Source organism: Canis aureus, chromosome 1, assembly GCF_053574225.1.
Source record: "Canis aureus isolate CA01 chromosome 1, VMU_Caureus_v.1.0, whole genome shotgun sequence".
Taxonomy (NCBI): Eukaryota; Metazoa; Chordata; class Mammalia; order Carnivora; family Canidae; genus Canis; species Canis aureus.
This window is the reverse complement of record NC_135611.1, coordinates 56,004,244-56,030,913: the sequence shown is the minus strand read 5'-3', so window position 1 is coordinate 56,030,913 and position 26,670 is coordinate 56,004,244. Positions and strand designations below refer to the sequence as shown.

General features: G+C 51.8%; 2 protein-coding genes across 23 annotated transcripts in view; both read right to left on the bottom strand.

The window, feature by feature from the left end:
* The window catches only part of KIF25 (kinesin family member 25), a 50,865-nt gene extending 36,798 nt beyond the window's left edge, over positions 1–14,067 (bottom strand). For 2 of the 3 annotated variants that reach the window (XM_077899993.1, XM_077900006.1), the window contains exons 1-3: positions 13,955–14,067; positions 5,419–5,484; positions 385–519 (exon numbers count right to left, since the gene is read on the bottom strand). In XM_077899993.1, the coding sequence (XP_077756119.1) occupies positions 385–519; positions 5,419–5,484; positions 13,955–14,026 (273 nt within the window). In that variant the 5' untranslated portion in view covers positions 14,027–14,067. The remainder of the gene's footprint in view (positions 1–384; positions 520–5,418; positions 5,485–13,954) is intronic. The other variant, XM_077900000.1, reaches the window with a different exon arrangement.
* Positions 14,068–16,420: 2,353 nt separating this feature from the next.
* Positions 16,421–26,670, bottom strand: part of AFDN (afadin, adherens junction formation factor) — a 137,618-nt gene continuing 127,368 nt past the window's right edge. For 14 of the 20 annotated variants that reach the window (XM_077899742.1, XM_077899746.1, XM_077899787.1 and 11 more), the window contains 4 exons: positions 25,535–25,669; positions 22,400–22,694; positions 19,153–19,237; positions 16,421–18,366 (listed from right to left, as the gene is read on the bottom strand). In XM_077899742.1, coding sequence (XP_077755868.1) covers positions 18,213–18,366; positions 19,153–19,237; positions 22,400–22,694; positions 25,535–25,669 — 669 coding nt within the window. In that variant the 3' untranslated portion in view covers positions 16,421–18,212. The remainder of the gene's footprint in view (positions 18,367–19,152; positions 19,238–22,399; positions 22,695–25,534; positions 25,670–26,670) is intronic. The other 6 variants (XM_077899756.1, XM_077899772.1, XM_077899802.1 and 3 more) reach the window with 2 other exon arrangements.

The following is a 26,670-nucleotide window of genomic DNA, read 5'->3' as shown; positions in this document are numbered from 1 at the left end:
GAGCAGGACCAGGGCTGCTCCCCACCGCCCGTCCCGGGGCCTTCCTTCCTTCCTGTGTGCGGGCAGGACCGCGGCCCGCGGGCCCGGGAGTTGGACCTGCGTTGGGCAAGTCCTAGCGGAGAAGGCCGAGCTCCCGGAGCAAGCGCCACCACAATGGGTCCCGGGTGTAGGGATGCTTCTACGGCCTAGGAGAGGAGGCCCGGCCCCCCTGGAAGCTGCGGGGACATCCACCCCGGGAGCTCTGCTTCCTTCAATCAAGGCCACTTTGAATCCCGAAGAGTAGATGTAGTCTGACGAGCAGAACAGCACAGATTCACCAGAAAACAAGCACCGTGAGTCACGGACGTGACATACAGACCTCCACTTTTGGGGCATTGCGCCTACCTGAACTCCTACCTGAACTCCGCGGTGGAGCTGGGGTGCAGCCGGGGGCGTGCTTTTCCGCGGTGGGTCCTGCTCCAGGCACCGGGAGCACAGCCCTGCGGCCGCGCTGCCGGCCTCTCCCGTCATTCCTCGGCACTGTTGAGCCAAAAAGAATGAGAAGGTTTGAAGTCTCAATGCCTTGGACCAGGTGCACGTTCTCTGAGGGGAGAACATTCACAGGGTGTCCGCTGAGCCCCACCTGCATGCAAGCAGCTCCTGCCCGGCCTTGTAACCACTCACGCTGCACAGGGCCCGCACGGGTGGGGTGGCACAGGGACGGGGCACAGGTGGAGCTTATTGGACAGCACTGGGACGGGGTGGGGGACGCGGGGGGACGGCACAGGGATAGAAGTGGGGGGTGCAGGTGGGCGGCACAGGGACGAGAGTGCAAGGACAGGGGTCACAGGGCAGTGGAGCCTGAAGGCATCCGTGTGCAGCATGTGTGCAAGGCTGGGGCAGTCTGGCTGATGAAACGATGGACACAATAGTGAGGGGGACAGGGGTGAGGGGGAGGCCGCAGGTGACCAGGGTCACTTCCTGGGTGTTTTTTTCAGGGCAGTGCCAAGCCAGCAGAGATTCTCACAACAGGCACTTGTTCAGAAGGATGGTTCTGGGAGCGAGGTGGAGAAGGACAGAGTGAAGGGGGCTGTACCCGGGGACAGAGTAGGTGAGTCAGGATAATACTGGCATGTCTGGGAGATGACACAGTGGGACAGGACAGGAGCCCCGCAGCTCCCGAGTCCCCGGCCTGCATGCCGGCTGGCACGGGGCCATAACTCAGGTCCTGAGGGACAGGTGATGGGTCTGGGTTTTTGCTTTGTTTTCCAGTCTGTGTCTGAGTGGTGATGCTTTCAGGCTGAGTCCTTGGACTGTCAGCCCCACTGCCCACCTTCCAGGAGGTGAAACATACTGCCGAAAACCACGGTGCCCTCCTGACTTCATCACCCACGCAGTGAGATAGATTCCTGTGTATTCAGACATGAAGGTCACAGCTCAGAAGCTGGAGGTCATAGCCGATACTTGCTCACTGCAGCTGCAGGATCGGCTTCTTCTCTTAGGGCAGAGGCAGAGGAGGGTGGGTCAGTGTGGGCCATGCCAGGCACCCACCCAGGCCCCTGCACAGAGAGGAGACCCGGCGGGGCCCTGGACACGGATGCGCCTGGAGTGTTGGCACCTAGACTGGGGACACTGGGAGAGTGTGGGACGTCTGTGCTGGGACAGGCCAGGGTGTGCGGTGATGCACCCTGAGGACCCGTGTGGCCTGTTCCAGGAGTGGGGGCCTGGCTGCTGAGCACTGGGGCCCGGGGGCCACCCTGGTCATGGAGGGTGCAGCCCGGGCAGGTGCCCTAGGGGCAGGAGCGCCTCAGAAACTGCCTTGTCCAAGGAGCAGGAGGCAGGCTCATCTGCCAGGGCTTGGGAGATCAGAGATCCTCCTCTGCCTCAGGGGCAGAGACCTGCGGAGATCCTGTCAGGGTGGGTGAAGGGCCGCTGCCTGTGGGGTGGGGTTGTGGGTGGTGCAGAGACCCCAGCAGAGACTAGCATGGGAGCCTCGGTGGTAACCACGTTGCTATCTGGGGGGCAGCCTCGGGCAGAGTGGTGGCCACTGGGGAAGGCCGTGGGATGCATGGAGCATGGTGCTGGGGGTGGCAGAAGGACAGGCCCAGGGCGGAGAGTCCTGCGCAGATTTGAGGTTGGTTTGTCAGCTTGGACTTTTTCTAAGATCTTTCTCTGTTGCCAAATGTGGTTTCACGGGCGTTTGCTCCTCACTACCGTTCACTGTACCGCAGGTAGACAGCGGGGCAGAGGCTGGCGCCGTCCACGCCCCGCGGGAAGCCGGCCCTGCGGCTCTGAACGCTGCAGCCCATCCGACCCCGCCTCCGCCCCGGCCACTGCGGGACAGTCCTTATGTCACGGAGATGAGCTCGGGAGGAACGTGATGACCCGGGCTAACGGTCTCGCAGGCCTGGGCCGCTCCTCCGGTGACAGGAAATAACATCAACCAGATAGCAATTTCATTTAATTTAGCTCATTTGCTCGGTGCTGCATCAGGGAGCTTTGGGCCGATTTCTGCTCATAACTTAGAAGGAGGAAGGCAGCATGATGTTAAATAAATGAATTCTGTCAAGAATATCCAGGGAGGCACCGGAGGGGACAGAGTGCTGCTAACTTCGAATGGAGTTCCGTTCCCTTCTTTTGTTGATGCTGCCGAATGGGAGAAGTCAGTTAAGCTCCAGAGGCGACGGGTGTCCTCGCCCTTGGGATGGACCTCTCCGAATGGCCAGAGCCCGTGCCCGTGGCCTCCCCACCCTGCACACTGAGGCTTCGTGCCAGCTCACGTGGTGGTTGAAACCAAAGTCTTGGGCAGCCCAGGTGGTTCAGTGGTTTAGGGCGGCCTTCGGCCCAGGGCCTGATCCTGGAGACCTGGGATCAAGTCCCACGTGGGGCTCCCTGCATGGAGCCTGCTTCTCCCTCTGCCTGTGTCTCTGCCTCTCTCCCTCTCTCTGCCTCTCATGAATAAATAAATAAAATCTTTAAAAAAAAAAAAAAAAGAAAGAAACCAAAGTCTTCCTTGACTCCCAACTGTTGGGATGGGTGTTTTCTTTTAATCAAAGCTGTGATGCTGAGGACACCACATCAAGCAAATCCTTCCCCTGCACCAGGAGCAGGGTGAACGCCCAAGCAGCATGTGACAGTGAAGGGGACATGGAGCTGGCAGCTGGCAAGGGCCGCGGACTAGGCTGGAGAGTCGATTACTTCTTGATGTGTGAGACCTTCACACGGAGAGTCGACAGGACAGGGAAGCTGAGGAGAACCCACCTGTCAGTGGGATCATAAAGACTACAGAGCATCTCCACAGGGCGCCGGCCTTCAGTGCAGCAGGTGCCACGGGCACGGGCACAGGTCTGCAGACACCTCAGAGACTGGGGACGCCACGCGGTGGGCTGCTCCTGCTCCTTGTGTCACTAAAGACAAGACTGAAGCAAAATGCAGGCCCTAAATTCAGAAGACTCAGATTCTCTCTGGGAAAAAAAATCATGGACATATAAACATGAAGACCTACACCCCAAGTCTCTGGTACCGGCTGTGAGCCCAACAGGCATTCAGAAGAAAATGAAGTAGAGAAACCGAGTCCTGCACACTGGACGTCAGGTCGCCTGGCTTCCGGGGCTGGTTTGCTTTGGGAGAAACAGGCAGGAAGCCATGAGCCTCTGGGGACAGCACACGGGCTCCCGAAAAGAGGGCCGGACTCATCCTGGGAGAGACATGAAGCAGGAAGAGTGTCCAGGGCAGGAGCAACCAGGCTCCTCCTGCACAGAGAGAGGCTCCCCGACAGTCCTGTGCACACCGACCGTCTCCATCCCAGGCCCGGAGCCGAGCGGAGCATGTGCCACACAGATGACCATGTTCTGTTTTATAATCATCAAAAATGATTAGGAGGGACTTAGCACACAAACAACAAAAATGTTACAGGCTTTATCTTACTGACATGTTACGTCTAACAATTCCCAATGTGAAAAAAGAAGTTTTTAATTTAATCTCGGTGATGTCTGGAAACACCGGTGGTGCTTGGCGGCAGCCCTGGCCAACAGAAGGTCGTGACCTCAGCGATCCCACCTGCTGTGCACCACTAACCCCGCAGCGGGGGTAAGGACCCCAGCGGGGCTGGAAGTCTGCTCTGACATCCGTCCATCCGGCAGCTGCCGAGCTGCCGTAGGAGCCATTCCTGCAGCGGAGCAGGTGAGCAGCGTGGCACCCAGGCACTGCCTCACGCCGCCCGCCGGCCGCTCCTTCTACCGGCCGGTGCTCCTCGGAAGCTCCGTGGGAAGGTTCTGGCTGCCCAGGAAGGCTGTGGTGCGCGGCTGGGGAGATGTGGCTCTCCAGGGCCCCGGCTCACAGGCCGCCCGCTTGCTGTTGGTGACAGTCCACGTGCGTAGCTGTGGCCAGAAGCGCCAGCAATGTCCACAAACACGTTAATACTTGATTTAGGAAACAGTGCAAATAGCCCTACGTTCGTCTACAATTGAATGCAACTAACTTGGGTGCAGTGAACCTTGGGAGGGTTATTCAAGGAGCGTCGGGAGTTGGAAGGCTCGGTCCTGCCGTGAGGCCCTAAGGAGAAGTCTGAACAGGTGGTAATTTAAGGATAGGGAACTCACAAGTGCACCAGGTTTCCAGACTTGCCTCTGTAACAAATGACCACCCCCCGAGGAACTTAGGACAATAGAGGTGCGTCTGCTCATGGTCCCGGAGGCCAGCGTCCGGGATGCAGGTGTGGGCAGTGGCGCCAGGGCACAGGCTCCGGGGCAGGGCCTGCCCGCCTCTCCTGCTCCCGTGGCCGCCGCGGCGCCCCCACCGTGGCTACGGCTGTGCGTCTGCAGACGGCCCCTGCTGTCTCCACGAGGCCTTCTTCTCCTGCCAGGACTGCCGTGGCACGTGGGGCCCACCCGGGGCCCCTGGGGCTGCTGTTCAGCCCGAGGGCAGCAGGGGCCGGCGGGTGGGAGTGGAACACACGATGCTCCCTCCCCTTCCAGTGTGACAACACATCTGCAGGCAGTTGCCTCGGATGCACAAAGGTCTGTGCCAGGTTTGCCAGAATTGATCTGGAAGTGGCGGGGGGCATGAGGGTCTTTGGGGTGTGGGTGAAGGGGGTGTCACGACGGCGGGGCAACCACGGGCGGACTGAATACTCGCTGGCACACGTCAGCTGGGGCAAGGCATGGCCAGTAAGGTAGACCTTGATACAGCTGTTTTGAAAAGTGCAGGAACCTCATGAATTTATTACTCATTAGTAACAAATTAATATTCAGTGACATTAGTATTTATTATGACTAAACGCTCGTGGGCGCAGGGACTGAACCTTGTGCGGGATAGGAGGACGGGTCCCTGCCACATCACTGGATGGGCAAAGAGAGAGGCCCGGGACGGCCCAAGGACCAGCACGGCCGCAGCCCCGAGTGGCTGCGGCTCCACCTGCCCGACGCGCGGGAGCGCTACCTGTGCCAGTCTCAGGTGAAGGACAGCATTCTCCATCTCCAGTTCAACTATCCGCTCTTCTTTGGCCTACAACCAAAGACCCAAAATGGGAAATTATCAATGTAATTGATATTCATCAGTAAGCATTCCACCCTCAGAAGGAAGCGAGCACCCACATCAGCAAAGATCTGCGGGGGTGGGGGGGGTGGTCGGCTGGCGTCGGGGCCACTTGCCACGTGGAGAGGCGCCCTCTGCCCCGAGGCTATGACCCGTGCTCCAAGTGTGGTCGCAGAATCCCTCACTATGGGACGTAAACTATACCCCAATCCAGTTGCCCGAAAAGGCCCCACCCCAAATCTACCGGAGTCTGCATGTAAGCTAGTGCCGGGTGACCCCCGTGCAAGTGAAGGCCTGGAACACACTCCCTTAAGGACTCTGCTCATCAAAACCAGCATTTCTTTCCTTGCATTAACTCATATTCAAAAGCTGTGTGTCAGCAATCTGTCACGTGCCAGGCACTTGTCTGGGTGCTGTGGACACCGCTGCGAACCCATGAGGTGTGGGGTTCCCATCATCGTAAGTGAGCCGGGGGAGCGACACCACGGCTAAAACAGTGATGTGGGTTCAGAGACAGAGCGGCCACCCGAGGGGGAGGAGGGCTGGAAGGGCCAGCGAGGAAACCCAGAGCAAAGGATAAAGCTCGTGCAAGGGCCCTGAGGCAGGAAGGAGTTTGGTGAGTTCAGGGGCAGAGAGAAGGTGAGACTTGGGAGGATGGGGTTCTAGGAGGAGGGACAACAAGGAAGAAGGGAGTTTTGTCTGCAGCAGAGGAGTTTAAATATGAGCTATTTACAGTAAACGCTGAGAGCCAGCAGCTGGAAGCCTCGGTGGACAGGAAAGCATGGGGCTGCAGGATGGCGGCTCAGGGGCCATCCTGTCTGTGCAGAGTCCCTCCCCAAGCCTGCTGCCTCTTAGAAAACTATGATCACTTTAAGGGCAATCTCTTTGGTTATAAAATCAGAAATCTGGGTATCTAGGCTTTCTGCTACCATGTTCAGACAATTTTACCTCTTTTTTTTTTTTTTTAAAGAAACACCGAATATTTCCACAAAAGTCCACTTTTGGCATCCACTAAGATATGACCCCTTTGTACCCAGGCAGCTGCAGGAGCTGATGCCGCCCCTGCCTGCGGCTTTCTGGGGCTGTGGTTCACAGAGGTGCAACTCGCCCGCCCACACTGCACAGGCCAGAGGCTTGAGGACACTCACAGTTGTTCCAGCATCACCGAAATTCGTCTACTATTCCATCACCCTGAAAGGACACCCACCCCGTGGCCGGCACCCCTGACTACCCCCAACCCAGCTCTAGGAAAGCATTAACCTCCTGACTCTATGCACATAGGATACGGAATCCCCTTTGAGCAGCTTCCTTCCCAGGGCACCCGGTTCCCATGGCTGAAGCGTGTGGCAGCGCCTGCCAGCACTTCATTTATCTCCCGGGACTATTTGATTGTAACAGCTGTGCCCCGTGTAATTCTCCACTCATCAGGTGGAAGACGTTCGGGCCATTTCCAGGTTTCGGTCATTGTGAGGAGGGCGGCTGTGACGTTCCTGAACGAGTCTTGGTGGGACACACTTCCCTCTGCCCGGGTGTGAATCTAGGAGGAAGTGCGTGTGGCACCTCTGGTTAGCACCGGAGGACCTGCCAGCCCGTCCCACCTGCAGTGCCTGGTGATTCCACGCTGGCCGCACGCTTGCCAATACCCAGTGGCTACCTCTCTGGTGGCAGCCATCCGAGTGGGTGGGAAGTGGCGTGTCCTTGCGATTTGATCTGCATGGCCCTGAGGGCGACTGCTGACCGTCATTTTCAATGTGCAAGTCACGCACTCCTTGGTTAAACTCCCTCCAAAGCGTTTTATTATCTTTGACGATATTGTAAATGGAATTATTTCTTAATTTCATTTTTGTTTCTTTTTCACTGCTATGATGTAGAAATACAATAGATTTTTGCACCTGGATCTTGCATCCTTCAACCTTGCTGAAATCACTTACTAGGGCTAATAGTGTTTTTTGGTGGATTCCTTGGGATTTCCTATATATGAAATCATGTCATCTGCAAATGGATATTGTCTTCCTCCTTTGTGATATAAATACCTTTACTTCCGTGGTCTCGCCTAACCACGCTGACGACCACGTCCAGGAAGAGGGTGAATGGAAGTGGTGAGAGCAGATCTGTTTATCTTCCTCCTTCCACCTTAAATGTGTCAGCTGGGGGGTTTCATGAACGTCCTGATAAAGTCAGGTCGAGAAGTTGCCGTTTGTTCCTAGGTAGCTGAGTGTTTTTATCATGAGAGGGAGCTAAATTTTGTCAAAAGCATTTTCTAGATCTATTGAAACGATCATGGGCTTGTCCTTTCTTCTGACTTTGGAATGCTAGACCATTTGGGGATGACTCCCACTTGATCATGGTTATAATCCTTTTTATATCCTGTTGGAGTCAGTTTGCCTTGTATTTTTTTTTTTTTTAAGATTCTTACATTTATATTCAAAGCAAGACTGCTTGAGTTTTTTTGTGAGGTTTTCATGTGGTTTTGGGATCAGGGCCATACTGGCCTCATGGAATGGGAAGAGTTTCATCCTTTCTATTTTTCCAAATAGTTTGTGAAGGATGGGTATTAATTCCTCTCTAACTATTTGGTACAACTCCCCAGCGAAGCCATCTGGGCTTGGGCTTTTCTCTGTGAGATCTCTGATTCCTCAGGTAGCCCCAGCGCACTGCAGCTGTGTTCATGTCTCCCACTTCTTCTTGAGTCGGTTCTGGTGATCTGTGTTTTCAGGAGTCGGAGCATCTCGTCTAGGTTAAGTTGTCAGCATTGTTCACTTCATTTCTGCAAGTGGGTACTAATGCCATCCCTTCTATTCTTGATCCTATTAATTTTATTAGTCAAACCAAGGGTCATCAGCGTTGTTCATCTTTGCACAGGGCCCACTTCTGGTCCTGTAGGTTTTCTGTATAGTTTTTCAGGCTCTGGTGCTCTTATTTCTGCTCTCGTCTCTGTTGCACCTTCCTTCTGCTGCCTTTACCGTCTCGCTTCCGTGCTTCATCCAGTGTCTTGAAGCGGAATTTGAGGTCGTTGGTCTGAGAGCTATCTTCTTGTTTACATAGGAATCTATGGCTACGAATGCTCTCAGGTGCGGCTTTAGCTGCATCCTGTAAACTTGGCTATGTGGCATCTTCATTTTCATTCCTCTCAAAATATTCCCTGACCACCTTTGTGATTTCTCCTTTCACTCACTGGTTATTTAGGACTGTCTTGTTTAATTTTCACCTATTTGTGAATTTCCCAAAATTATTTTTATTATTAACTTCTAGCATCCCTCTATGGTTACCAGAGAACATACTTTATATGCTCTTTACCTTTTAATGTGTTCAGGCTTCCTCTGCAGCCAGTACATTGTCCAACTGGGAGGGTGCACAACGCATACATGAGAAGAGTATGTCCTCCTGCTTCATGGACTGGGATTTTGTGCACATCTGCCTGTCAGGTTGGGTCAGTACTGTTATTCAAGTTGTCCATCTCCCTGCTGGTCCTCTGTCCAGACTGTCGGTCCATTACTGAGAGGGGAGGGTGCACATCTGCCACTATCATCTTTGAATTGCCTTTTTTTTCTCTTCAATTCTACCAATTTGGGGGCCATGTTCTTAGCTGCACATAGAATTGTCCCATCTTCTTCTTCTTTTTTTTTTTTTTTTAGGATTTTTTAAATTTATTCATGAGAGACACAGACAGAGGGAGAAGCAGACTCCATGCAAGGAGCTCCATGCAGGTCTCAATCCTGGGACTCCTCCAGGATCATACCCCAGGAAGACAGGCACTAAACCTCTGAGCCACCCAGGCATCCCAGAACTGTCCCATCTTTTGATGGATTGACATTTATGTCATGATCAAATGTCCCTCTTTATCTGCAGTAACATTGTTTTCATCCCAAAGTCGATTTTGTCTCATGTTAGCACAATCGCTCAGCTTGTGTGTCGCTGACAGTAGCATGATGTGTCTTCCTCCACCCTTCTGCTTACAACCTGTCCATATCTCTGAATCTAAAGCAGGTCCCCTGTCAGCAGACAGCATGCAGGTAGGTGTTGCTTCTTACCCAGTGTGACAGTAGCTACCTTTGGAGTGATGGTGTGTCCATTCATAATGAATGTCACTGATGTGGGTTTATGCCCGACATTTCATTTTGTTTTCTATGTGCCTCGCATCCCATTGGTTCCTCATTTCCTGCCTTCTTTTGCAATAGGTGGATATTTTTTGGTGTGAAATCTTAATTTCTTTGATGACATTTTCTACTAGTTTTTGGATAATTTTCTTAGTGGTTGCTCAAGGGCTCATCTGTACCTTGAACCTGAACAGTCTACTTCACATTTACAGTCAGGTTCTAGTGAGATCCAGAAATGCTCCTGTTGTAACTACAATCTATTGCTCTATCTGTTGTGTTAGTACCCATCACATCCATGTATATTACAGATGCAACAGTGCACCGTGATCATTGCTACTTTACCTCATTGCATGTTCGTTAAAGAAGCTGAGGGGAGAAGGGACAGCAAGTATATATTTGTAGGGTTTGCTTTGCTGGCCTCCTTCACCATTTTGACTTCTCTTCACTTGGTCCTGTGCATTCAAGCTACCATCTGGTGTCATTGCCTTACTCCAACAAAACTTTGCCCCTATCCATGTCCTTTGTGTTACTTTTGTGAAATATATTCCTGTTATAGTTCCAACAACACAGTTATACGTTATTATTTAACACAGTTGCCTTTTAAATCAGTGAAGGAAAAAAAGAAGAAAAATACACCTTTACTTTGTCCTGTATAATTACATGACTGTCTTTATTGGAGTTCTTTGTGGATTTGTGTTTCTGTGGGGGGGCACTTGCTTTCAGCCTGAGGGACTTCCTTTAGCATTTCTTACAAGATAGGCCTGCTAGCAACACATTTTCTCCGATTTTGTTTATTTGGAGTCTTTTTTTTCTTCTTTCTTTTTTTAAGATTGTATTTATTTATTCATGAGAGACACAGAGAGAGAGGCAGAGACAGAAGCAGAGGGAGAAGCAGGCTCCCTGCAGGGAGCCCGATGTGGGACTTGATCCCAGGACTCTGGGATCACGACCTGAGCCAAAGGAAGACGCTCAACAACAGAGCCACCCAGGTGCCCAGAAATGCTTCTCTTTTGCCTTTGTTTCTATAAGATAGTTTGGCTTGATGTAAGATTTGTGGTTGGCAGGATTTTCCTCTTTCAGCACTCTGAACATGTCTCCCAGTGCCCTGACCTCAACTCCGGCTGATGCGAGCCTGCTCACAGCCATCATGGACTGACATGGCTAAAGATTCTCTCCCTACTTCTTCTCTTTATTTTTACTGCAGTGCAGGGGGTGTGGGTCTCTTTGTATTTATTCTAACTGGAGTTCATTAAGCTTCTTTTATGTTTACCAAATTTTAACAAATTTGGGGAATGTGAGCAATTATTTCTTTGAATGTTTTTCCTGCTCTCTTGCTCTCCCTTCCTGATACTTCCAAGATGTATATGCTGGCACACTTTTGGTTTCACACCTTTTCCAGAGGTTCTATTCATTTCTCTCTCTTTTTAAAAATATTTTATTTATTTATTCATGAGAGACACACACAGAGAGAGAGAGGCAGAGACACAGGCAGAGGGAGAAGCAAGCTCTATGCAGGGAGCCTGATGTGGGACTCGATCCGGGTCTCCAGGATCACACCCTGGGTTGCAGGCAGCGCTAAACTGCTGCATCACCAGGGCTGCCCTCATTTCTCTTTTAATTGCATAATTTCTACCAATCTGTTTGCGGATTCCTTTTTTGTGCATTCAAATCTAGTCTTGAATCCTCTAGAGAATGTTTTCATTTCAGTTATTTTCAACTCTTGGATTATAACTAAAAGAAAATAATTTCTATCACTCCTCTGATATTTTCTATCTGATGAGAAATTATATTTTCCTTCACTTCTATAATGCAGGTTCCTTTAGTCCTTTGAACATATTAATACTGACTGCTTTGACTTATTAATTCCAACATCAGGTTTTCTCATGGGCAGCTCCTGTTCCTGTTTCCCTGCAGTGGATAAGTCTCATTTTCCTGTTTCTTTCATCTCTTAATCATTTTTTGTTGAAAACTGGATGTTTGAGGAAATATATTGTATAAACTCTAGAGAGTGGGGCCTTTCCTCCACCTGCAGTTTGTTTTTGTTCCTGTTTGTGTGCTTTGTTGAGTGACTGAGCTCGACTCTTCCAGGGAAGTCTCTTTCCCCTCGGCAGGAAGGACACAGCTGTGGGCACGTGCACAGGCCCTGGGAGATGGCAGCTGAAGTGGGGCTCTTTTTTTTTTTTTTTTTTTTTTTTTGAAGTGGGGCTCTTGTTAACCTCTTTCCCTGATCTGTTAACCCTGTGTCCCTTGGCATCACAACCATTCCACTAATTATTGAATTGTCTTACTGTTTTCAATAGTTGCTTGGTGCATACAGTTCTCTCGGCCTGGTCCAGTTACACTGGGAGAGGGGTACTTCTGGAAGTTGGTCTTTGAAATTTGTCCTAACCCCAGACTCTTCTAAGCCTGGAGTAAACTAGGTGGCCTATTGGCTTGCTGCTCATTATGGGCCATATCCCCCCAAATTCACTTGTTGAAGTCCCCTGTCCAGGACCTCAGAATGTGACCATATTGGGAGACATGGCCATTAAAGGTGTGATTTAGTTAAGATGAAGCCATTAGAGAGGGCTCCAATCCAATCTGACTAGTGTCCTTAGGAGAAGAGATTAGCATGCAGAAGGTGCTCCAGAGATGTCTGCATACAGAGGAAAGAGCACATGAGCGCACCACAAGAAGGCAGCCACACACAAGCCAAGGGCTGGGGCTACACCTTGGTCCCAGATCTCCAGTCTCCAGAACTGAGAACAATGTATTTCTGTGGTTTAAACCACCTGATCTGTTATGGTGCCCACACCAGCTAGTATGTCCTATTAATTAAGAAGAGCTCTTGTTTCTGAACTTCCCCACAGTGTGTTTCAGATAAAGTCTGTTCCTCTGGGAAGAGCTTCAGAGCTCTCTCTTCTTATGGTCGGCCTCTCCCCCTGGGCTGAATCTCCAGAAATAAAAATCACCACTCAGGGCACTGGGTGGGGCTGTGGCCTCAGGTCCTCTGTGCTGATGGAACTGAGCTGGGGAAGGGCGGTGGGGATCCCAGTACTCTTGGCCTCTGCTCTGGGGTAAGGCCTCTGTCATGAGTGGGGAACCCTATGAACCCCCAAAGCTTCACCCCGCTCACTAGTAATTTAGCCTCTTCAACTGTGTGCTGGTGGTCTGTGCCAACTGGTGAGATGGTGACCCTAAGTCGAGAGCTGAGGAGAGGGGTAGGCCCATCTTCTTGGCCACACAAGTCCAGAGTGGACCTTCTGTCACTGAGCTTGGGTAGTGGGATGGAAGGAGCCACAGACTCTCACTGTTCTTACAGAGATTTTTAGCAGATTTCTTGAATATATGTTTCTTCATTTAATGGCTGCCATTAGGGCAGTTTCCAGGGGCTTTAAACCATTTTTCTGGTATTCACCAGATGTGCTTGCTTTGCTTGGGAGCAGGTTCACAGAGGTCCTGGTCTTGCAATCCCAGAAGTCCTGCCCTGCGACTTCCAACTCGATCCTACATCTTCATGCTTGGCCGCCTAAGCACTACTTGCTATGAGTGAGAGACATTTTCAACATAAGGATCTGTGTCTTCCCTCTCCTAAAAATCTCTTCAATAGTTCTTCCTGGCCCTCAGGATAAAGACAAATGCCCTTGGCTGCTTGACCCTGCACAGGCTGCCCTCCTCCCACCCCTCAGCCTCAACCAGTTGCTGTGTCTCGGGCGCCCTGCCAGTTTCTCTGGTGCCAGCCCCGCCCGCCACACACCATGATAAGGCCCTTCTGTCCTTACCCGACAACCCGTGCCAGATGGCACCCTCCCATCTCAGCAGAGCTCAGCTCCACCCCACACACACAGGAGGGTCCCCCACTCTCCCATTTAGCCAGGGTTGCACTAGAAACCCTAATGAGACTGGCTCCCCTCTGCAGCATGACCATGGGGCCCCTGTCACGGTTTGCATTTTGTTTTGTGACTACTGATTCCTTATTCAAGGGTATACTGCACAAGAGCAGGGGACAGAAGGATGGGATGTGAGGTTGCTTAACCACTGTATTCTGCGTTTAACGCGGAAAATAGTAAACGTTCAGTAAGTGCTGGGCGGATGACACAGGTGCCCCAGGGGAGGGGCAGTGAGGCCTCAGGTGGGGGTGGGGATGGGGTGGGGTCAAGACGGGTAACGGACTAGGGCCTCGCACCCTACAGAGCTGAAGGTGGAAGGTGGCAGGGCCTCTGCCCCATGCGGCCATGGGGTACCATCACTCCAACCCTCCCACGCTGGCCACGCCCCCAAGGCTGAGGCGGGAGGAGGTGGTGGGCCCCAGGTGGATGGGGCTGCAGGTGTGGCTGCAGCTGCGTCCACCTGCACCTGCTCACCTGCACCTGGCGCTGCAGCTGCCGGGCCTGGTGCTCCGAGAAGCGCCCCCAGCGCCCGGCCTGCGCGGGCATCGCCAGGCCGACCCTCCGAGGACCGCTCCTCGTGGGTGGGCGTTGGCCCCCCCCCGCGGTTTCCACGGTGACCGGGGAGGGTGGGGCGGGGCAGGCGGGGCGGGGGAGGGGCGGCCACGTCTGAAGCCTATTTCCTAAATACTGTGGGTGTCCCAAACCCCGCATAATTACAAGCCTGTCTGGGTGGTGCCGAGGACTGGACTCCTGTCCCTTCATTTCTGCATCTGCCAAATGACCACGGCTTCCCGGGCGTAGGAAGGCCTGCGGAGAGGGGTCATCTGTGCAGGGACTCAGGTCCGCAGCTGCTCCTGGATGGAGGCACAGAGCGGGCAGGCAATCGGCACCCTCTCCCCACAGGGCCTCCCCGGAAGGGGCTGCCCACACCTGAGGAGTGACCAAGACGGGCCACGGGGTCGGGGTCCACAGCAAACAGCGCCATGGGGATGGGTGGAGGCCAGGCACCAGGGTGGGGCCTGCCCCGGGGCTCCTGCACGGAGTGATGCACACACAGCCCCGTGTGACAGGTGCACGCGTGCACGCTACAGTGCTCCCGGTCCTAGAGGAGAGCCCCTGGGGCCTGGCACCAGGACAGGCGGCCTGCTCGGCTGTGGTGGCCAGGTGTGGCGGTCCCTTCTCCCACCCTGTGTCCCTGTGGCCACGGCACCCGCCCCACACAGCTCTCAAGGCCAATTCCGGGGGGACAGCCTGGCACTTTCATCAGAACCGGCGCCTCCACCACAGTGGGTACAGGCCGAGGCTGCGGGCAGCAACCAGCCCTCCCTGAGGCTGATTCTGGCCACACCCTGGTTCTGGAGGCTTCCCACGACAGAACCAGCTGCCTCATGAGCTCGTTTCTGTGCTGATGGCGTATGGACAGGACGCTTTTCTAACATTTGGGCTAAATAGAATATATGAAATTTACTTCCCTGCGCGACACCCTGGCTCTTCCGGGGGGCAGGCGGCTCCAAGGGATGAGGCAGCTGCTAGTTAGGAACAGACCCAGGTGGTCTCTGTCCTGTGAGGCTCCCCGCTGTGCTCTCTCCCCACGCCACCAAGCCGCCCCCCCCCCCCCCCCCAGAGCCACGCGAAGCCTGGGAATGTGCTTTCCGAGTGCACGGCCCTCCTCCCTGGTGCTGCCGCCTCCCGGCCTGGCCCCGGGCTCCTGAGCCCCTGCGGGGAACACTCTCATAGGCCGGGGGTCTCCTCTGCCTGCAACAGCCCCTCCTGTCATCAGGGGCCCCACCAGGAGTTAGAATGGGCGCCCTGTGCACCTGCCGTCTACAAACCATTTCCGTAGCACGGGACCTGCTTTTCTGCACCTGTGGGACACTTGGAACCAGCGTCCCCACTGACCCGAAACAGCAGGTGCTCATGAGTTCTATTTGTGAAATAAATTGTGAGGAATGGCCTTGCATGTCCCACCAGGGAGCTGCACGCACATCTTCTGGGGTGCCGTGACTGAATAAACTGGAGAGTGGCTGTGCACTGGAACCTGTCTCCCGGCGTCTCCCTTCCCGTGGGACCCTGGTGCAGGTGACACTCGGGTGCAGAGGCCAGGCTGTGGCTGCTCCCACTGCCAGTCTCTAACGCTGGCTTCCCACGTGGGGTGCTGGGCTGGCTGTTGGCGAAGCGGCCCCTCCCGATCTCCACTGGGGTCCCGATCTCTGGGCAACCAGGTCAGGCGCTGTTTCGAGGCTGGAGCTTAGGATCCTCTCTACAGCCCCCAGCAGTCTCCCATGCGATAGAGCAGCAGAAATCCATTTCCAGTGGCACCGGCTGGGACAGTTTGCAGTGAAAGCCTCATCACCCCCATGTGAGGCCGCACAGCAGTGCTCCTGGAGACAACCTGAGTCCTGAGTCCATGTGAATACGGTCCTGTCTCTGTCCTCCCACAGATGGCAGATGGCAAATGCCATCACTCCAGCATGGCAGCAGCCGGTCCCACCCCAACATTCTCCCCCAGCATCTGCAGCCCTTAGACAGTCCCTCCCTCAGGACAGACCTTGTAGAAATGCCCAGCATGTCCGCTCCAGGGCCACACAGGAAGGCTGACAACGGGGCTGGGAGAGGCCCCTCCAGGAACAGCGAGCACCTGGCCCTGCTGCGGCGCCCTCCCATGAGCCACCTCAGGCCGGTCCACACCATCTACTAGTTACAGGGTGTGTTCAAGAATCGAGAGGTGCTGAAGGTGGCATGTGAGTGTGAGGCAGCAGGTCGGCTGACCTGTCGGGCAGGTGGTGAGAGCGAGGCTGGGGAGCTGTGCGTGGGACAACACGACCAGAGTGGCTGCAGCATTCGCAGGCGGGGGGGGCCGTGGGGCAGTGCGGAGAGGTCCCACAGGTGAGCGCACAGGGGAAGGTGATGGGAGGCCAACTAAAATAACAGTGGACACACTTAAATACATACAAAGTTTATTAAAAATAGATTGCAAATGAAGTACAGTAGAAACGGGCAAGTACAGCAGTCGTGACGGCCCCACAGTGACGCAGTTACGAAGAGCACGTGTTCACATTTGACCCGACGGCCCCAGGGTGGCCCCACCCACCTGCTTACAGGCCTTGCGACCACACACAGACACCCCGTATATCAATATTTACATGTATTTGCAGGTACTTACGTGTATTTGCCGTTTTTCTATATATTAACACAAAAGTAAATCATCTGCATCTTTTTCGTGAAAGAAAGTGTGGGTTCAGTCCCCGTAAGGCGGCCAGTGTTCTCGAGTGATCTGGGAGGGGCCTGCTTTTCCTGGGACCTCCGGAGCAAGCACGCGCATCCTTCATAAACACTTAGAACCACTCTACTCTCTTCAACAAAGGGAATGGTGAGAGCACACTTCCAAATGAGAACCCTAATAGACGTAAAAATATTTACACTCGCTCAACGATTTATCATACAGCTCTTATTAAAGTGATTTCTATGGCTAAAAAGCCTCTCCCTCTTCTATTTGAAAGTGTGCATATTTTTCTAACATATATATTGTAAGAGAACAATCTGGTACATAAGAATCATCAAGATCCCACAGCAGGGCTTTGTCAAATAGAAAATTTGCTCATAATCACAAAGTAATTTAGCACTTTCACAGCACACAGTATAAAACGAAGTGAGATCCATCTCCCCAGCATCAGCCACGCATTCACAGCTGAAGAAACAACAGTGATCACCAATGACTCAAAATGAAAATTAAATAACTCTATTCGGTGTAAAAAAATAGCTTGAACTGCCAAACAAGCCCCTGACATTGTAAGTCACAGATGCCACGTGTCACCGAACCTTCCTTCTCAGACAGCACATGGAGGTGAATCTTTCTTCCTCGAATTTAAAATCTCTGAGCAACAGTCGTGCTCAAGTGTCACTACGAACCTCCCATCCCTTTCAGATACTTCTCTTTCTATTCACATCAACATGGCCCAGCTAAAGATATCTTTTCATAGATTCCCTTGAATATCTGAAAGATTTAGCGAACTTCCTAACTTAATTGCCATCTTTAAAATCACCAATGATTTATTAGTCTAACAATAATCTGGCATTTATAAAAATAAAATACCCTAAGCTTAAATCCTCAAAATTTTCTTCTTGGAGAATTTTTATTTTTAAATCACCTATTTATACCAGGAGGGCTGTCCCTGGTGGAAGGAAGGAGAGGGCCGGTCCCGACAGGCAACACCTCCCTTTCGGGCTGTGAGTCTGAGCTGCCTCGGGCCCACCCAGCGGGGACACATGGCGCGGCCTCCCGTCTTCTCTCCTGGACGGGGACAGCTCACCCTCCCGGGAGGCCGCTGCCACTGCTACTCAATAGTGCAAACAAGGTCTGGGCAGCGCCAGCCGGTTCCCGCCCGACGGCCGCAGTGCCGTCCGTGACAGAGCGCCACACATGGGGGTGAGAACACGTGTTTTCACTCTGCTCTCCTGCCCTCAGTTCTCCCCTCGCCCACTCAGACTTTAAAAAAACAAAAAACTTATCTTCACATGAGTCAGATAATTAAGAAATTAGACAGTGTTTTACATTGTAGAAATGATAATCTCTTGGTGAGACAAGAGACATTCTTGGAAGGGGACCATCCCGGGATCCCAGCCGGCTCCAAAGCAGTGCTCCCGTGACTCAGCCCTGTGGCGTCCGGGCCCGCCCTCCAGAGCCACGCCAAGGGGACCCTGGGTGTGCGCGCACGGGCACCGCGTCCTTGGCTCACTTGGTGTTCAGTTCGTTTTCCAGTTCTGTTAATTTACGAGAGGCTTTTACTTTATTGGACACGTCCTGACCTTGTGAGAACAGACGCTGGCGCTCTTTGAATGTCAAGTTTTCAGGGGCTCCAGAGCTCCCAGGTATATCTGCCTCGTGGCTGCAGGAGAGGGAAATGCAAGACATCACCAGTCAACGTGGAAATAACCCGTCAACAACTAGATAACTTTACACATTGGGTGATTAAGTACAATTTCCTTAATTTGCCACAACCCTCTCCATAAAAACAATCACTGGGGCTGTACTCAGAGGCATGTAGGAAAACAGGGCAGCATGTTCTCCTGACTAAAATGTTAACTTTCTCCAGCCACATCCCACTCTCAAAATGCCGGTAATTTCCATTTTAGAAGACAGGGAATTCTTAATAGGTTAGTTTACTAAAGAGATACAGCTTCTAACATGTCGTTTTCATGAGCCCGCGGGTACATGGTGGATGCCTCCGTGTACCCGAGAGACATCCATCAATATACCTACCTTAACAAGTTAGTGTTCAGATACTAAACATTTTCTTGATTAAATTTCAGTGTTCTAAGAACTATCTGGAGAATAGTTTGAGTACGACCTAGGTGAGCGTGCTCAGCAGACGGCAGGCCGGCTGGTGTGCATCATCAGGTGGGCCTCAGGTAGCCTAGCAGGAGGTCTGCACACTGCCCTGAACCTCCCACCTTTGCTGGAGGAAGCAGACAGCAGCATGCCCAGTTGCTTCTGATGGTCTGACCAAAAGCCTGGTACCTACATCACTGATCTGAAACAACTGTATGAGCAAGACAAGCCTCTAGGCTCATACACTTGTGTACAACGAGGAAGGTCGGAGAGGACAATACAGCCTCCTACAAAACTGGTGTCCCGCTGTGTGACGCTGTTCGTCTAGCGCAGCTCTCAATACCTTTTAGACAGTCTTTCTCTCGGGTCCCGATAGGCATCGTGGGTGCCAACAGCTGTCCCGGCAGATCCCAGGTAAGAGTTTGGTCCTTCACCACAAAAGGAAAAGTCCAAGTTAAAGTGACTGCATAATCTCCAAAACTATACTCATGATCAAGATGCAGTGCCCGCAGAGGAGACCGTGGGTGGGAAGCTCACGTCGCTGGGTGGCCTGAGTAACCCAACCAGCAGGCTGTACAGGTGCCCAGCTCCGAGCCAGCCGGGCCATCTGTTACGTAGGCGGGCATGGCCAAAAAGTTCCAATCAGTTAAGATGGGTAATTACCATGAATTCAGAAGAAAAATTCACAGAAGACGGGCTTCAGTGGGGAGACTGTGAGGTACCCCTGACATGAAGAACTTCCTTACAAAACCGCTGAGAGCAAATGTCACCCAAACAGTAAGCAGTGACCACATACCTGCAGTTTCTTTTCAGGATAGCTACTGAATTTTCTCGCTACATAAATGGCTATCATTATTAACACAAAACTTTTTAAACAAATGAGTCACAAAAACCCTATGTTTGATATAAATGCTGCAAATACAAACTCACTGAAAACAAGACCCCGAGCTGCATGGGGCAGAGGAGGCATGCGTGAGCGTGGGACTCCCAGCCCAGCCCCCAGCCTGGGAATGGCACCGCCCACTTTATCCACTCCAAAGGGTTTAAGTTAAAGATCAAAAGAGATGATGCAGATATAAAATTTAAAATGCATCCAAAGATAAGATACTATTACCACTAATGATATATTATTAAAATCATAGTGCATTGCATCAATACTGAGGTACTCTGCTAATTAGGAGATGAGCAAGGAAAAAAAAATCTCACGAAGAGCCTTTTGCTTAGGATGATACAGGACAGGGCAGTAAGTGCTCAAAATACTCAGCAAATGCTGATGGCACAGGGTCACACGATTACTACAGTATCTCAACATTAAAATTATCCTTTTTAGACAAGCTGCACAAAAATGAATTTTGCTTCTTTTCTGTATGAAGAGGCATACTGTGCAGACGTCGACGGAGCTCGGGACCCGCTGGGCTCCTCCTTGGGGCACTGCATCTTTCCCATTCCTTAGACAGGTTCCCTGTGATCACCACATGGGAAATCATCCTCCACAAAGACTCAAAAGACGAAACAGACCCGTATCTCCAATGTAGGGTAACCCAGAGCGGGCCTCACAACAATTATCAGCAGAGTGCAATTCTTTTCTATTTTAATTCTAAATTGTCTTTGTTTTAGAAAATGCCGTGTTGCGTCTTTTGAGCTTTAAGAATGATACTTGCTTCTTCCGCTGGTAAAAACCAATTCTTCAAAATTGTCAAAGTTGTTTAGAAGGTTAAATACTTCCAGTGGACTATATATAACTTATTACTGCACACTTCAAGTAATTTTCAAAGAGCTCCAATTAAAGAACGTTTTTTTTTAATACATTGCTATGCTAGAATGGGACAGTTTATTCCCATTCCCACGCCGATCCTGGTCCTCAGGGCACCCAGGGGAAGAAAGCAAGTCCACCTGCAGAAGCATGCAGAGCGCTCACAACGGAGAACCGAGCTGAGCCCAGGGGCACGGCCATGTTAGTGGGATGGCGGTGACGAGGTCAGAAACGTTCTGCATTTGGTGCAGACGGCTTTGTACTTTACGAAGGAAGTCTTCAAAGAGGCACGAGCCATCAGACGCAGGATATAACCTGCTCTCCTACGTGGTCTTTTCGGTGTGAAATAAAATAAGGGTTAGTGGTATGAGTGGCAGCCAAGGTGGTCAGAAGCGAAAACCTAGCCCAACGTCGTGCTAGCGAACCGCGTCTGTGTCATGACACGAAACACCTCAAGTTCCGCTTGTAACGTGATGCAAGAGGACTGAAGGCACCTCGCTCCAAAAATTACTACTATCCCAGAAACGTCTTTCCAGATCTCAGCAACAGAGATTTTATAAAAAAAATTTAATTTTGGCTTCTGAGTGACTCAGTCTCAAGATTACATGCTGAGCCTTCGGGGTGGATCAAAGCTCTGACACCAAGGTCACATGTTTTTGATCATTCACCTTCTTTTAGAAACGTAGTCCCGTGCATTGCACCAGGAACAAGTAAAACTAAATCTGAGAACATTTGTTGCTGGCATTCTAATTTTAAGAGAGTAAGATGAACTTGCAAATTTGAATCCTGGTGATTTACGGTTATATTTTAAACATTCCCCCCTCAGTGCCATCTTGGACACTGGTGATGACAGATGTGCCCATGTGCAGGGCCACCGTCATGCCAGGCAGTCCCGTCACAGATCGTCAAGGTGACTGCACGCCTGTCCAGGCCGGAGTGCTAGGGCTGTGACGTGCAGGGAATGTCACGTAACAGGAAGGAAGGAAACCAGCGAGAGGGAAAGGGAGTGATTTCACAATGACTGGGTTCTGTGCCCCTGGCGTGAGGCAGCTCGCATTAAAGCGGGCCCATCAACTCAGCACAGCACCAACTACTCCACCTGAACGACCAAGGCAAGTAGGGGTCGTCTTGTAAACCCCTGCCACGTGGCACATAACCCAGAACACGGAGAGTCCTACTCATGTTAAAGGATGAAACTTAGCGTGTGACCAGGACACTACTGGGAAGACTATCTCACTCTTAGCTTCAGACACCAAAATGGGTGATAAAAACATGTGTTCAACTCAACCTAAGAGTTACGTGAAGAGGCAGAGAATGGAGGCCAAGACCAACAGTACTTCACGTGACTGGGGAGAGAGCATTAATCGCCGCCGGCCGGCCGGCCCAAGGGACGGAACCTTCCAGGCACAGAGCAGGGCTGGGTTGCTGGGGGAGCTGCCCGAGGAGCTCTGAGCACAGACAGGACTGAGGGAGCGGGCGATGAGCACGCCGACACTAGTGATCGAATAAAATCACAACTCCCATGCGAGTGTTGATTGAGGGGGTGCAGAGTCCCGATTCCAATCAGGAAGACAAAGAGGGCTTGATTGGTGATCCCACGTTTTACCTCTACCTTTCGAGTGGCTGGGCTGGTAGAAGCCTGGTTTTTTTGGAGGGGGTGGGGGCTGGCCTGCTTTGTGAGCAGTACTGTTGGCTCGGGCCAAGGGGGGCCGGAATGAGGTGCAGAGAAAGATGCCGTCGGAGGCCGGGCGCGGCGGGCGGGGGGGCCGCTGCGGCTCAAGGGCGGCGGGAAGAAGGTGCCCGTGGGACTTCCTCGTGCCAGAGTGCTTGTCCTGACCTGCCAGACTGCAGTGCTCCTCCTCCTCCTCCTCCTCCTCGTGGTACGCAACGAGCCTGGCGGTGTACAGGGAGTCTGGGGAGAGGGCCTGGGCCTGGAGGGAGGAGGCGGTCCGCTGAGGCGGGGGAGGAGGAGCGGCAGCCGGAGGGGACGGGGACGGGAGCTCGTAGCCCCGCGGCAGCGGAGGTCTGCACAGACCCGGCTCCTCCGGCTCCAGCAACCTGCGCTCGGCCTCCGCGTGCTGTCTGCGCCTCTCGGCTTCCAGGCGGCTGTAATAGCCTTCTTCCTGACGCCTCTGCAGGCCGAACAGACAAGAGTGCAAAGGTCAGAGTCGGGACGGGCCTTGGGGGGATGAAAGGGCACCGTTACCCTGTCTCCCGTCGCCACACTGACAGTGAGTCCAGGGGACGGCAACTTTCAACGTTAACAGGCTACGACAGAAGCGGTCTTGAGACTCACGGACCTTCATCCTACGGTGGGTTATGGGTCATGAAACCTCCGAAGCATGGAGCGGACGGACTCTCAGTACTTCAGGCTCCAGCTTCCACTTACTACGCCACCGACCCCAGTCAGTTACTCCTCCAGACCTTCGTTCTCTGCTGCCTCTCTCTCCTTCTGCTCTTGTGGGTTTTAACTTACCTGTTACCGCTCGGTTTAAAGACAAAACCAAACCCAAAACAGGCTCTACGTGGCTTTCTACAGCGGGCACGTGCAAGGGCAGCAACCTCGCATGTGTGCTTTCCCTGAACCCCGGGAATTCAGAGAGCCCTTCCTCGACCAGAAGGACGATTAAGTCACCTGGTTTATTTCCAGTTATTCAGAGGAAGTTAACAGAAACCAGAAACCGTAAAAAACATCACTCATTTTCCCAAGGCAACAATCTAACAAATAAGCTTTCCACAGTTGTTAATTTATAATTCAAATCTTAACAAACTCCCTGGCAGACAGAAAATTAGAGAGCCAGGCGTGAATAGCAACAGCAACACGATATTCAAATATATTTTGACACATACTGTACATTTTTTTCTGACATACATCTGCACAAACTACAGTTGACAGAGTTGAAATTATTTTAACATTAAAAAAGGTAACAGCATGGTTCTGTTACAGATTGACAAAAGTTCTAGAACACATGAAAAAAGTGAATGTAAGAAAAGGGATGCAAGATCAGAGAACCATGTGCCTCAACCTGGATGCGGTGTTGTGCTAAGGAGTGGAGTGGACTTCCAATCCATTCAACCAAAGGAAAACTAAAGTCAGGGACCATGCTGGCATCAGGGTCCACTTCATCTCATCGTATAGGCTTGTGTTTCCTCCCTGCTCCCTCTTGAGGCTCGCACACGACGACAGTGGTCGGCGCATCCCCTTTCAAGGGAGGAAACTCTCGGAGCAGTGCCAGCCCCAATGCCTAGACCAAACTTTTCCCTTTAACTTCTCACTCTGTGTTGAGACCTTCTGAAGGAAAGACAGTTTTTACCTCATTTTCTACACAAAGTAAGTGTCTACTTGGGGTGGGGAATCAAATCCAGAATGACCTCAGTGGCCTTTATGTCGTCAGGAATGTTAGTGTGACATGGAGCACATTTTAAGAGGAAACCAAAATACCCTTTAGTTACACTGAGAGCAGATACAGTTACATGACTCGACAGTTACTCTGCCCAACAGATGAATGGCACATTTTCTATAACAAAGCAAGCCCATCAATTGTGGACATTCGGTATAAAAAATAGGTTATTCAGCTTCTTTTTTACAGTAACCACTCAGTTCTAGAAGCAGTTCCTAAGACACAAGCATATTTGACATAATCGTGAGTTGGGAGCACACACGCTAGAAAAACCAGGTAGCCCAAGAGCGTCCACAGAAGGCTCACGCTCATGCAGCGGGTCTGTGCGGGCCATCCGGGCAGGCGGAGGGTCCACGCAGCCACGGGACAGCAAGACAACACACACATCCCAACAGAAAGTGGCTCACATTTCGGAGAACTGATTTTGATTCTGACTTATCAGGACACGAGTGAAAGAGTCAAGGGAGACCTAATCCTGAAAGCTCAGACTCCTCCAGAACACTGTAAATCTGCTGGGACACAGCTTTGAAAGATTGACGATAGGCTTTAAGGAATGGTGAAGGTCTAGAAGACGCAGAAGTCGCTAATTTCCATACAGGTACGTGTGCTAGCATTATGTATCTACTTTCATTTAATTGAGTCACATCGTTTCTGTCAATCTTGCTTTTCACTCGTTATATACTCAGAGAGATTTTATCGCTATAAAAAAGCTTCCTACAAGTTCTCTTTTGGGGGGGAGGAGGAGAGTGCTCTATGAATACAGTTCACTGGACTAGCAAAGGAGGAATGATGAATAAGAACCAAACTTTCCCCCATCGGCAACTGTGGCACTCCCGGCCTCTGCCTTCACAGAAGGGAAGTGGCAGAGGAGATCGGCTTCTCCCGGCCAGCATCCAGGACAGGCGAGCCCTGCAGGGGGCTGCGGGGCACAGTGTCACATGGGCCCCATTTCTCAGAATAGGTCAAATCAGTTGTCACTTTAAAATTCAACTTAAAAATTGCTTTCATAAAAAAATCCACATATGGAAACAAAGTAGGAACTCAGGATATTTATCAGAATTACATCCTAGTTGAATTCTCCTTGTATGGTGTTTTTCATAAGCCATCTGCTCTCCTTCCCATCAACCAGAAGTGAGTGATGTCAGTGAATGATCTGTTTCAAGTGCGGAGTGTTAACGGACTGTCTCACTACGCTCCCGTCGCCTCCCACAGCTCGGACTCCCTCTGACCGACTAGCGCACAGGCATCGCCCTCACGGTAACAGGCTGGACCATGTCCAGGAAAGGGAAGAGCCCGGAGTACGCGGGCAGGTTGTGACAACCAGGCCTATGAGTTCAGAAGCGGGAGAGAGACAAGACTCGGGGGGTAAGAGCATCTGGACACAGTTCGGAAGAGAGGTAGGTGGGCCAGGCCGGGCTCACGTGTTGGGTCCGATAACACAGGTGGGGGTCCAGGCCCTGTTCTGTCTCGTACGTCTGAGGGTACAGGTAAGGTCTAGCCCCTCTGCCCCAGCCCATCGATTGGGTTCAGGCTAACTGGGTAAACTCTAGCTGCCCCTAGAGAACCATAACCTTTTCTTCAGCATCTCGCTTTGCTCTCTCCTCCTCCTGGCGGCGCCGCTCGTCCTCCTGCCTGGCGCGATCTTCTGCTTCTCGCTTGCGCATCTCTTCCAGCTGCTGCTGGCGCCTCCGCTCCTCATCCTGTAACTAACAACAAAGTGACTTTAACCCCCGCTCTGCAAACCCCCCAAGCACAAGGTGTAGCAGGCACATATGGACACGGACAGACACACAGACACACACACACACACACACACACACAGTTAAATACGAGATATCAGGCTAGAATCACTGTTGAAAGACAGTAAAACAGACACATTTTATAGTGCTACAGTTTCAAAATAAGTCACCTTAAAGCACGGTCCCCACAGATCCATTAATTTTCCCATTAACTGTGAATCAAACAAGAAGGATTGTCTCATGCATTCACACATTACACTATTAGAATAAATGGAAGTTTAACCAGCTCATGTAAAACAGCAGACTCGAACGACAGACCCTCAAATGATGGAACTATGGAACCCACTTGAGCCCCCTCCTCCCTGTGTTTCCTGGCCTGCGCTCCTGTGAGGTGTGGCATGCGGATGTTGGTGTCCCCGGGTTGGGGGGCTCATATGCCAGCACATGACTCCAGGGGGACGTGGCACCTGTTGGAGAGCCCACTTAGGGCGGCTTGCCTCTGCTGGGCACCATGGGCCATCAGCTCTCTCTGGACCCCATCCTAGACTTTGAGAATTTCTCCTCAGCCCGGGGATAACCAAACTCTGAGTCAGAGAATCTGAACCTGAAATTTGGAAGGAACCTTACTCTACCTTCCTCCTGCTACATTTCTGCCAAGTAATTATCTGCTCTGTCTGAGTAACTCTGGTGTCTGGTAACCCACTGCCTACCTCCCCGAGGCAGGGCTTTCTACTTTCGGGTAACAGCTAGTCAGAAAGTTCCTCTGTGGGTCTAATATTCATCACCTACTGGCTTGCTTTCTATTTTTCATCATTCGGGTTCTACCTTTTTGAAACAACACAAAACAAATTTAATATCTTCCCTTCATGCCATGCAAATGCTTCAAGATATCTTCAAAAATCTAAGATGTAGCCTGTCCTGGTTCTAGCCTCTTTATCCTTCTGGTCAGATCTAAGTACTACAGCTTC